The 12,871-nt window shown below is 40.6% G+C and overlaps 1 protein-coding gene across 1 annotated transcript; it reads right to left on the bottom strand.

The window, feature by feature from the left end:
* Window positions 1-627: 627 nt before the first annotated feature.
* MSTN (myostatin) lies at window positions 628-6,188 on the bottom strand (the record flags this gene model as incomplete). The annotated part of the gene is made up of 3 exons (XM_080620605.1): window positions 628-1,008; window positions 3,291-3,664; window positions 5,816-6,188. The coding sequence occupies 3 exons, from the start codon at window positions 6,186-6,188 to the stop codon at window positions 628-630; spliced, it is 1,128 nt and encodes a 375-aa protein (XP_080476731.1).
* Between the last annotated feature and the right edge of the window lie 6,683 nt (window positions 6,189-12,871).

Below are 12,871 nucleotides of genomic sequence, written 5' to 3'. Positions count from 1 at the left end.
TACTAACATACTAGTGAGAAGAAGGAATGGAAACACACTAAATACACTATGCCATCCCTAATTTCAGGATTTGTCCATGTGTGTGGAATTTCATCTGATACATTTCACAATTCTGCATTATATATTCAAGTGTTTAAGGATGATTCTGGTGGTATTGTGTAGTGGTGTATATGTAACCAGTATATATTTTCCTGTAAATACAATATTAAGTGAAGCTGTGAAGAAATGGACTTAAAAGCCCTCTCCTTCTGTCCTCAGGTGAGAAGGAGCTTGCTTTTGATTACCAAAGCGTATTGAAACCTGCATATAAATTTGCGTGTGAATGACTGAATATTGATTCCCTCGCAATGTAAGAACTTTGTGTGTTAAATCCGGTGATTTTGATTGTAGTTTTTCTGTTTCACTGGTTCAAAGCCAGCCAGGTCAGGTAACTGTATCGTCCTTTAGTTCACATTCTGTAGCTGGTGCTGCACTAAATCTGTACGAGAGCCTATCATACAGTATGTAGGATGTCGGCAATGCCTTGCGTACGTAACTTCACAGTTTCAAAGACTGGTTGGTGAGGGGGTATAACTTTTTCTTTTGGTAGCTTCCACAATATATGAAGTGGTGGATCTAGCAACGACCTCATGAGCACCCGCAGCGATCTACAACCATGGCCGGGATCTTGCCGTATATTATTTGTTCCTTCCCGTTGAAGTACAGCATGTTGATGGGGGACATCTTGGTGGGTGTGCAGCAAGGGCCTGCCGAACCCCTGGGGTTGGCTTGGTGCACGAGGTGAGTGTGCGGGTACTTCTGTAAAAACACAAACTCGCATTCTCCGGAGCAGTAATTTGCTTTGTATCTTTTAGGGGCAATAATCCAGTCCCAGCCAAAAGCTTCAAAATCCACTGTCAGCGGGTAGCGACAACATCGGGACTCTGTCGAGTGCTCATCACAGTCAAGGCCAAAATCTCTGCGGGACCGTTTCGGTGTGTCTGTAACTCTGACCTCTAGAAATGGGTTCTGTGAGGAGAGGAGAATGAGTCAGAAGCACGGATCAGGTATGCCTAAGTTCACTAAAAACATGCAAGTAAGTATTTCAGACAGCGATGTATCAAATTAACACTTTCAAATCATTTTTTCCAAACAAAACTGAGTCCTCCTGCAAATCTCTCCTACGGCTGATCTCTGCTCAAGGATTACTCCTATTTTTCACGCTGAGGACCAGCATTTCCCTTCTGTTCCTCTACAAAGAGCTTTAATTCTTGAGTATCTGTTCCTGAAATCATCATTACCTCAGTGCTAGTACCGTTTTTGTTAACTGCTACAGGGATGTTTCAGAAATTCTGGAGGATGCTGGGGTTTTATTTTGATGTGGGGTTTGTTTTGAACTCCAAAATAAGAACAGAACTCCCAAAAGTTTTAAAGGACAGCACTAACTGTTGCTGGTCTCCCTTTTCTGAATCCCTCTGAAATTGCCTCAATTTAAAATAATACTGAGTTCAGGCTTTCTGGATACGAGGAAGGCTTCTTGTCCAGACCAAAAAGGAAGAAGTTGCTGTCATGTTTGAATTACTGCATTGGCAGTAGAAATAAGTGTTCCTCCTGCTAGTTCAGGTTACTTGTACTTCACAACTTTCCCCTGTGCCAAAGGGCTGGATTTGCTGTCCTGAATTTGGAGGGGCAGCTAATATTTTGACTCTTGAAAGAGCCCTGTGGCCAGGAATGTACTTTTGGCAGACCTCAGAGCCACGTGTCTCCTGCTGAAGGTGTGTTTCCACGGTCACCAACTGAGAATAGAAAGAAATCACAACCTTCACAATCACGAGTTTGAGAAAGCTCCCGAAGTTTCCTCCCTTCCACACACTGATTTCAGTCCTGTGCGTCGCTTTGGCACTGACTGAGCTGCCCCACGAAGGAAGATCATTCCTTATGAGTAAATAGCAGCCCAGCTAACTTTGTTACGTGGTTTTGTCCTTCCGAGATACCCACCTCTAGAGCTACCAGTTGTCCAGCTGCTGGATACGCTCCTCCCAAAGGTAAATGATATGGGGAGGGGCTTGGTGAGAGGAGTGTCCCTGTACCGGGAGCTGCTGGAGAGGAGCCAGAGGGAAGAGAAGAAACTTCCTCTCCCATTATCAGCCATGCATCTATCCCTGCCCTGCTGCTGAATCAGTTTATCCATGATGATAACCATGCGTTATCCACATGGGTCATCATTTGAATGGATGGAGGTGGTGAGGACGTTCCTTATCATGATATCCAGCTTGCCTATTTCAAGTATGGGAGATCCACACCTATACTGGATCTACAATTAAGATATCACAGTGTTTTTCCTTTAAGCTCTTTTTAACTGCCTTATACTTTCATATATACCTTTATACTTTTTATACCTTTATGAAGTTGAACGTTACACACAGCTAAATAAATACGATTGGACTCAATGATCTTAGAGGTCTTTTCCAAACAAAATGATTCTATGACAAACTGATTGACCTACTGCATAGAAGTAAAAGTAAAATATCCTTTTTTATTCAAAAGGAGGGATTTCTTGGTTGTGATAAGCTCAGGAATTTTTACAGGTTGTGATTTGCAGAAACAGATAACAAGGAAAATGCTCTATTTTAACTGGTATGTTTCAGGTTTAATTTGTTAATTTGTACTTACAAAAAGAAACCAGATAGTGATTTTATGCTCTTTCTTATAATAATAACTCACTTATTGTATCAAGCAGAATTTCTCTATTCAAACATTTCTAGTAGGTGTAACGATGCACTTTATCACATACTGAAAGGTATAGAATTTAACATTAGGAAGATCTGTTCTCACATTCATAAATGTAGATAATTATTGCTATTGTTAATAGAAAATATATGCGTACAGAGTAGGGTGAAACCCCTTCACTTTCTCAGCAATATCGGAGGCATCTTTCCTATCAATGAACGAATCTAACCACTATTCTTTTAGCTTTATGTAAAATAACTGCTTATTAAGCAGCTTTTGCTCTCAAATTTAAAAGTAATGTTGCTTTGATCATACCATCCACCAGTACCAAAACATTTTCTAGTTAATGCCTCTCAACATTGCTCTGAAGTACTGCAATTTGACTCAAAGTTTCAAATAGGGAAACAGAGGCACAGGAATGCTATTGATTTTGACAGAATCAGAGAGCAAAGAACAGAAGATTTGGATATGTAGAACTTCTATTCCCTGAACAATGCTTCCATTTTATACTTCAAACACAATTTAAATGCTTTTCAGTAAAATGCAAGATATTTAAATTGGATTTTTCTTAAGAAACTTACCAATCCATCTTCACCTGGTCTTGGGAAAGTTACAGCAAGGTCTTGTCCATTCTCATCAAAAGCTTTTATTTCGATGCCTAAATTGGATTCCGGCTGTTTGAGCCAGTTTTGCAACACTGTCTTCACATCAATACTCTGCCAAATACCAGTGCCGGGGTTCATGTCAAGTTTCAAAGATCGAATGCCAGTATATCTTGTACCGTCTTTCATGGGTTTAATAAGTCTCAGGATCTGCACAAACACTGTTGTAGGTTTTTGGACTTGTCTCAAGTATATCCACAATTGTGCCTTTACTACTTTGTTATATTGTATTTTAGAGCTAAACTTAAAGAAGCAACATTTTGGTTTTCCCTCCATTTGGACGAGAAAATCAGCTATAAATGAATGGAAAGAACAGATTACTGAACAGGGAACAAAAAGAAATATTCATATATAAACCCCATTTTTATTTTTTTCTTCCATGTAGGAAGACTTATGATATGTTATAAACAGTACCAGTGACAAAGTGGATTTAGCTTAATTCATTTTCTCTGGTTTATGCTTTGCAGCAAATTTAATGGATGTCAATGAAATCGTTATGCTATCACCTAAAAGTAGTACTACGTGACAAGGAACCTATGATTGTTTTGTAAAGAGCCTAAAATGAGGTTTGGCTAATCATTTTCTAGCTCTAGTTGGTGCCTTGTGCTCCATAGGCTAAGCAGAGTGGAGGTATGCTCAGGCTGAAACTTGGAAATGATAGGCAATCACAAGGAGGTAAACACTGTAGAGGGCCTTTGTGGTCCTCTGCATGGTCGGGGCTCTGACCAGTGCTATCGGTGCTGTGGGCTGACCTGCACAACTACAAAAAAGCCTCTTTCCCCAACAAAAGCTTCTTGGGGAGAGGACACAGCCGATTTGACTTCACAGTGACTACTACCAACTCACTTCTGCTAGTCATCATCTGAGGACCTTCATAAAGCATGCAGAACAGCAACTTTGCATAAGCTGATTCAATATGCGTGAATTGCTATCATATCGCTATTCCTAATTTACCAAATACCCTTAGTGTGCTACACATATGATCAGAGGCAGCCATGGGCAAACTACGCAAATGCTTTAATTTCTTTTCTGAATGGGGAAAAAAATAATTAAGAGTGTTAATCTAAGGATCATTTTGTTTTCATCCGATTAATGTTATAGGAAAGTCACATGCAGTGCTGCGTTCCTCCTTCCTGTAGCCTATGAAGCAGCTGTCATACTTAGTCATGGCAATGTCTTTCCATGCCAGGATAAAATGGGTAATACTAATCTTAAATGGTGCAGGGCTTTAACATTCATAAATCTCACCACTTAAGATACCTGTCTCTTTAGTGCATTGAAAATAGTTCAAGGGCTTTTTATAAAGAGTAGGAAATGAGCTCGGATCAATGAAGCACAATGACTTTTCTTCAGTCACTGTAATTATATAACAATTTAGTTAAAAACTGTTATAAAGCTTTGGACATAATAGGCTAGGATAAAACTGCTGGCAGACCTCAACTTTGTGATAAGGCTGCAGTAATATACTGCCATTAAGTACATGCTAATTAATGAGTTGAAAAAGTTTACAGATAAAGTTACTTCTTCATCGATAAGTACAGCTGGCTAGAGCAGCTGATATTATTCTAGTATGCATATTGTAATGATATCTGTAACTGCTAACATGCCATATATGTCCTGTCATCTTTTTAATTTTCGACATCATATTCGTGTTATTTAAAAAACCAGCTGCCATAGCCAAATACTTTAGCTGATGAAGAACATAAGATACTACAGTATTAGCCATGCAAAAGATACTTGATAGGAGCCATAGCAGATGTTTAGCACTCAGAAGATAACTCAGAATCTGCTCATTCAGTAAATGCCTTCATTCTTCCTTGGCATGACTACTGGAGCTGATTGCTATAGCACGGACATTTTAACAGTTAAATCTGTTACACACATATTTGCTTTAAATATATAGTTTTAACTCGGAGGTGGGTGGTGCTAGTTTATGGTATCAGCAAAGAAGCAAGAATTTAACTCTCTACTTGCACTTGCATGTTATGTTGCAGTTAGGTAGGTCTGGTGCTCTAAGCTGTATTTCTGCCGATTTCTATTGCTTCTAAAAATGCTGGCCAGTGAAACCTTCCTCAGAAATACACAGTTATGTCGTTAGCTGCACTTGTTCTTTATATGTGGTAGGAAATGCCCTGAGTACTGCGGATAACGAAGTCAACTAAACTGCAGATCTCCCTTTGCTCTCTAAGGCAATGGGCAAATCCTAAGTGCTACAGGGCATACACGTTACAAGGAGCTGAAAACAGAACAGTAAAACAAAGGATCACAACACGGTCATCTGAACCTGGCTCGAATTCTTTAGTAACAATGCTCTCCTCCCTCCCTCTAGCAGACTTCAGCCAGCAGCCTGTTGGGAGAGCCCGAGGAGGAGTTGCGTGGCTCTACAGCAGAGAGAGAACTCTCTCGGAGGAGTGGTGGGAGGCGAAAGCAGCAGGGTTACTTACACTCTGTAGGCATTGTGATAATCGTTTCGGTGGTGGCATGATAGTCATCGTCTTCCAAAGAGCCATCACTACTGTCATCTCTCTGGACGTCATACTGATCAATCAGTTCCTGGAGTGGAGGAGCTTTGGGTAAAAGTTGTTTAATAACATCCCTGCTAATGTTAGGAGCTTGTTCCAGGCGCAGTTTGCTGAGGATTTGAATTTTTATGGCTTCTATTCTGGAGGATTTTGTATTCTGTCTCCACGTACAAGCATTGCACAGTCCGTCTTTTTCAGTGTTCTCTGTGGGCTGACTACCGTCATCAAGAGCCACCGGATCAACTGAAATCAGCATGAACAGGTAAATATAAACATAGATTGCTAGCTTTTGCATGATCTCACATTCAGCGCAGCGCTTTTCCCTTTTTTTTTCCTTTCCCCTCCCCCTTTCCCTTTCAGTACTAAACAGATCCGTGAAAGCAAATGCAATCTGAGAGACAGCTTGCCACACTGGTCTACCTTATATATTCCAAGGGGGCTTTTTATACTCCAACTTTGATTAGGCTCATGTCGTCAAACCCAACGATTGGTTGCTGTCCCAACAATGAATCTGGCTGTCAGAGGGTAAAGCCCTGTCGATCACAAGTCACTAGACAGCATTTAGTTACAGCCAAGGGTGAACTGATTTATCTGGGTGCTTCATAGAGGATATGTGTTTGCATACTGAAAGGATATATTTCCAAGTATTGTAGGCAGCAGTACTGAAAGACAGCACTGTCATTCTTAAATATATACCAACCGTGTACTTGTACTGTGAATCAAGGCAGACCTCTCTCTAAACTTGCTTCAGGCTTTGACCAGTCTTTTTGACTTGAAAGATTGTGCTATTTAAATGAAAACCCCTGAGGGATTGCTGTTAGCAGGCAGGGGAAAAAATACTTTAGAAATGCACTGCAAACAGTACTAATTTATGTTGTTCAACAACTAAAATATATTCATAAATATATATATATACATTTAAATCTCTATTTTCTTTTTCTGTGTAATCTTCTATTTCTGTTTAAAATGTCTCTGTATTATGCCAACTTAAGTGATACCTTTCTGTGTTCTTTTGCTTTCTACTCAAACACTTGCAAGCTGTCTGTATTCTGCTTATATTTTTTAAATCACAGTTTTGATACGTTTTCTGCATTAGAGATACATCTAGATGTGATTTTATACTTACAGGTTATGGCTTATAAAATCTTACAGTGATGTAGCTCATATTTGATGTGCTGTTAGCAAGAATTATGGAACTCACAGTTGGGGGGGCTGGGGGTCACCGGTCAGCACAGGCTGTATATTACAGCAAACAGAAACCCTGGCATTTGTATATATTTGTATATTTGGGATCTCTATGTTACAGCAAAGGGAAATCCTAGAATTTCATACAATATGCTAAAGTTGGCTTATCTAACTTAGGACTGAATTGTCAGTTTCTCACTGAGTTTCTCTTCCCATTCTAAGTGCAACTAAAATATGTGGTAAACAGGGTTTTTTTGCACATGTGCATTTAAGAAAAACATTGGTACATGGAAAAATACTTTCAAAGAGTCTCTTTCTGCCTGGTCATTCATATTGTTTTGTATCACCTCTCCAGGGCATGCAAATTCATTGCATAGCACAGAACTGAGCCTAATATTAAGCTCATGACCAGTGACGTAAATCATGAGTACTCAATTAAAATTGATTGTTCTACCCTGGTGTAAAGTTGATGCAAGTGATAGACGTATCACGCTCACATATTCCAAGCCTATGGCTTTAGGGTCAGACACTCATGTTCTGGTTTCAGCCAAAATATGCATTTAAAGCAAGCAGTTTTACTCCTGGGCATTTGCTTTTTATACAAGAGTATGCTGCAGCTACTTTTCACATGTGGCAACATAAATTGGCTCATGGTTCACTGGAACTAGAAGTCAGGCTAGATTTGAGTTGCAGTGGAGACTGCCTGCTGTGCCTGTAACATATTTTAAACAGACTTCTAGTGCATTTCAAGTGCTGGAAATGTATTCTTATGGAAGATGCATAGGATGATTCACAGTATGAATCTTTTTGAAAAGCACTGATCTTGCTCGTGATTTTGGGGGGCTTTAGGTCCGGGTTTTTTTTTGGTGTTTGTATACTATTATGACAGTGAATGTCATAATAAAACTATTTTTTATCATTTTTTATTTTAAACCAGAATGAGTTAACAAGTTGGGCATGAAAGGGAATCTACCCCCAGGTAGAAACAGGTACCAGGTTTCACACCAGCAACAGTTTTAAAGAGAACAATGATCTATCTTTAAACAGGTGGAAACGATGATGCAGTCATTAATATCAGTGTAACTAAATGCTCTGGCAGACCATGGCTTTAAGCCATTCATGTTGGAGAGGGGACAAGAGAAATTCTCTGCAAAGCAATGCCTCCAGCACCATGACTCCTCGTTGAATGTGTCCTGCAGCAGCTCACCCAGTGCTCAGCAGCCATGTTGGTACCTGGCCTGCTACTTCTTCATTCAAGGTCTTCACCCTCTGACTATGGCTCACCATGGGCATGCAGAACTTCTTGGTTTGTTTTCCTATCTTCTGCAATAGTTCCATTAATCTGCAAAAAAGCCTTCCCCCCCCCCCCCCCCCCAATTTGTTTATGAGCGCAAGACCAAAGTCATCTTCTGTAAGGCAAAACCCCCTGTGAGCTCTGAGCAAGAGCTGAGCTTGGTCTTGGCCACCAAAGCGACACGTGGCGGCAGACAGAGTCTACTGAGCACCATAGCTCTGCTTGCTAGTTAGGAGACAGCAATAGCAGCTGGAGTGGTGACATAGGGACTATTGATTGACCAGGATGGCAAAAATGCCCCAGAATTCACCAGCAGCTGCATAACAAAGAGCAGTATTTTATTCCATTTCCCTCATAAAGAGTACTTCATATCCACGTGCCCTGAATAACTCTAGGCTGTTAGTGGAATACCTTTCTCTTCATCTTCTGTTGTTGCCAGCTTTTTCTTTTCTATGAACCTGCAAGAATTTGGAAGGGAGTTCAAAGAGCTGCACTTGATCAGGAGCTATTGAAGGATCTAATTTCATTGTTAATAATAATACAAGATACAATTTGGTTCTCTATCTGACTTTCATTGTAGTGGGATTGGGAAGCGATGACTACAGAAGTAGATGACAGAGGTGGGAAAAGTGGTAAAATTACAAGGTAAAAGTTGCTCCAAAAATGTATTTGGGAAAAAAAACTAAAAAAACCCAAACCCGAGAAAAACCCAGCAGCAAAACTAAAGAAGAGTTAAAAATGAAATGCAAATCTTACTGAACTTTATGGCATTTTAATATTATCTTTGGGATTTGTGTCATTCTACCCGCCATGCCTGCCAATAGTGAATAGTATTCCCAATCCTAACTATTCAAAGATCATGGCTCAGGCCCCCAAAATCAAGCAATGTAAGAATGTTCCTTTCTAAAGGAAAAAGACACGTATCTGCCTACCTGTTGACTTCTCCCCTCCTTCCCCCCCTTCCACCAGGAGCTTTTGTAGTCTTTGGAAAACCCAAAAAGAAAAAAACCGCAAACCCATCCCCAACAAATCTGAGCACTAGAGAGGTTTCAAAGACACTGTGTTACCGTGAGGTTTATGGAAAAACAGTGACTGTGGAGGAAAAGGAGATTACTAATGCCCTCCCTGAGGAGAAGGCAAACAGAGCCCAACCATTACCCGTCCTTTTTGGCAGGCTCTAATTAGCCAATCAGCTTGTGCTTCTTCATCATTACTCAGCATGCTGATAGCTCTGGACCATCTACAGTGTGTCACCCCTTGCTGGGCCAGCAACCCAGAAAACATAGGGAGCAGGATGGGATTTGAGCTTGTTCTGGGGGTGGACCAAGTAGACATGGAAAGGAACCAGGACATTTCTGAGAAAAGGGAGAGTTACAGGGGTATGAAGGAGCTGCTCTCGTGGCAAGGAAGGAGAGGGACATGGGTTATAATCCTGCCAGAAATCAGAGAACTTCATCCTGTTGTAGGCTAGATTTCCAAACACCTCCTTACAGCCTGCAGGACCAGAAATTCAGTATTACTTTCTGTTGTTGAAGTTAAATGAAATAGTCGCCATAACTGACTGACTTCAGAAGGTCAAAGGAACAAAAAAATCAGGTGTTGTGAAATGCACTGTAAATCTGTGATTGCTGTTTACACTGATGTCAAGTCCTACAGCTTGAATTGGCTTCTCTCCCTGGTTTGTTTTTTAAGGATGATATAACATTACTTCTGAGCAGCTGAGGAAGTCACTCTTTGAGTCACCTTTTCTCTCACTTTCATCAGCACAAAGCTTAATTTCTAGAATAGCATATCGAAATGGATAGAAAATCCCTTTTAAAGTATTTTTGGACCAGATTCATCTCTCACTTAGCTGCAGTAAGCTGGGGATAATGTTTGTGAAGTATTTTTGGTTGGAACAGTTGAATTTGAACAGAAAAACTCAGACACATAATTAAATGCAGTGGAGGTGGGGTGTTTTAAGTGCTTAACTATGAGCCCAGCTGTCTTAACTCACCAGGTGCTTGCTCTTAGCCACCTGAATCAAAAGATAAATGCATTACTTTGACCTCAAAGCAGATATAAGGTCATGTCTATAAAACACCCAGAAACAAATCTTGTAATAACAAAAAGCTGACGAAAACATCATCCCAATCACATGTAAACTAAAGCTGCAGCTACTATCAACTTACTTGTATTACTTGTAGTAGTAAGTGAATTGAAATATGAAAGCTGTAACTGGTATGAATTCGTGCTCTGTAACAAATGCCCTGAAACAGTTTGCCCCCTGCTATATATTTTTTTCTCCTACAAAAGTAGTCATATATAACCTTCAAAACATTCTGCTACATCAGCTACTGAAAGTCAGCTTTATTTCTTTATTTTGATGGTATGGGCATTTAGCTCCTTCAACTTACCAAAAAAGAAATAAGTTCATCTTCTTTTTCACTAATTTTGAGTTCCAGGTATAAGAAAGTGTATTTCACAGAGAAGAGCATGCATGGCACAGGGTAAGAATGCCCTGGTACACTGGCATCTGGGTGGGGTATGGCGCAACTCCTTCTCAACCCCTCCAGTTGGGTTGTTGTTTTCCTAGGAAAACTACAGTGTTCAGGGATCTGGGACTTTGAGTGGTCTCCCCCAGCATGTACTTGGGTCTGTGATTGCAGTTTGAGTGCCAGACAAATCATCACTGTCTGGCCAATGGCTTCCTTGACTTGGGAGCTAGTGGAGATAGTACTGTATCCTACCTGCTAAGGACTTCCTCACAAGCCATGATATGTGAGCATGCAAAGGATAGAATGGGGGAAACAAGTAAAACTGGCACCCATAGCAAAAAAACATACCCCATAGCAAATGGGTGCTGTGGCCCATGATGCACCTCTTAGCTTACCCAAGACATGCTGCTGAATGTAGGCTTCTGGCTTTTTCTTGCCTTTCTGGCCATCTCCTTTGTGCCTGCAGCTTTTGTGCTGCTGTATGTTAAGTGTATGTGTAGAATGGGCCAACAATGCCCTATCACTTTTTTCTCTCCATGTTCCAGTACATGTTGCTCCAGAACCAGCCAGATACACTAATGGAAATGAACTTTAGAAAAAGTCAAGGAAATATTAGACTTATTATAAGGTCCCATTAGACTTATTAAAAAGATCTAAGGAGGAATGCAATTATAGTGAAAGCTGCCAGTTTCTGAGTTCTTTTGTCTTCAGGACTTTATTCTGCAGCCTTCATTATGGTGTCTGTGTATCTTATAAAAAGCTCTTTTGAATACCTGTTTAATTCTAAGCGCTGTACCCTTTAGAGTTGTAGCTTTTATGGTTTTTACCCAGAATTCCTGACATTCATCCTGACATTTATCTTCAATGTCTTTTAAGATAGCTGCATCAGCCGCCACGGCACTGGTGGGAAAACTTTAATTCCTCTAAGGATCTGTTACCGTACTTGGAGAGGTTTCACTTCTGCATTTGCACAATCAGAGTGCTTGGAATACCCAAAAACCTCGGCTCGGTATTACCAGCTACAAGAATGCTTGTGTTTTCTCTAATGCACAACTCTTTGAAGGGGATTTTCGGCCCCAGAGGTCAGTGATTTGGTATGAGTGGCCTGTCCTCTGCTGGGTTGTTCGGGAATGGCATCCGCTGGGAAATGAGGGCCACAGCTCAAACATTTTACTTTTTCCTCCTCTTTTTTATTTTCCTCCTTTTCTTTCATATATATATATATGTAGAGATGATATTAAAAGCTAACAGAAATTCTTGACAACACCAGAAAAATGCACTTTTACAAAATGCAGTGATTTCACTCTGCGTAAGCTTTGCCAGTGCCATAATGGGATGAATTAATTAAATCTTTTCATCAGAAGATGGCTACGTGTGGGACAGATTTGGCTCCTCATCTCAAACTATCCTTCTGCTGCCCTCCCTGTGTGCCTCCTTTGCTTTGGCCACACTCTGTAGTTTTGCTGCTACTGACACAAGCTGAATGGGAACAATCTGTATCACCCCGTACTCGCTTGTCTATAAGTGACATCATGATACACAGGGGTAAGAACAGCTTTATTTATTTGTTTATTTATTGTAAACAGAGGAGCTGGCTTTGAAGTTAAAGTCTTCTAAAACTCTTAGCATTTGGGACAATGAATTCATAGAATCATAAAATAGTTTGGGTTGGAAGGGGCTTTTAAAGGTTGTGTCATCTATTCCTGCAGTGAGCAGGGGCATCTTCAACTAGACCAGCTTGCTCAAAGCCCCATCCAACCTGACCTTGAATGTTTCCAGGGATGGGGCACCTACCACCTCTCTGAGCAACCTGTTCTAGTGTTTCACCACCCTATTTACTATGGTAAAACATTTCTTCCTTATATCTAGTCTAAGTCTGCCCTCTTTTAGCCTAAAACCATTACCCCTCGACCTATTGCAGCAGGCCCTGCTGAAAAGTTTGTCTCCATCTTTCTTGTAGGCCCCCATTAAGTACTGAAAGGCTGCAGTAAGGTCTCCCTGGAGCCTTCTCCAGGCTGAACA

This window comes from Psittacula echo (assembly GCF_963264785.1).
Source record: "Psittacula echo genome assembly, chromosome: 6".
Taxonomy (NCBI): domain Eukaryota; kingdom Metazoa; phylum Chordata; class Aves; order Psittaciformes; family Psittacidae; genus Psittacula; species Psittacula echo.
This window is presented reverse-complemented; position numbering and strand designations above follow the sequence as displayed.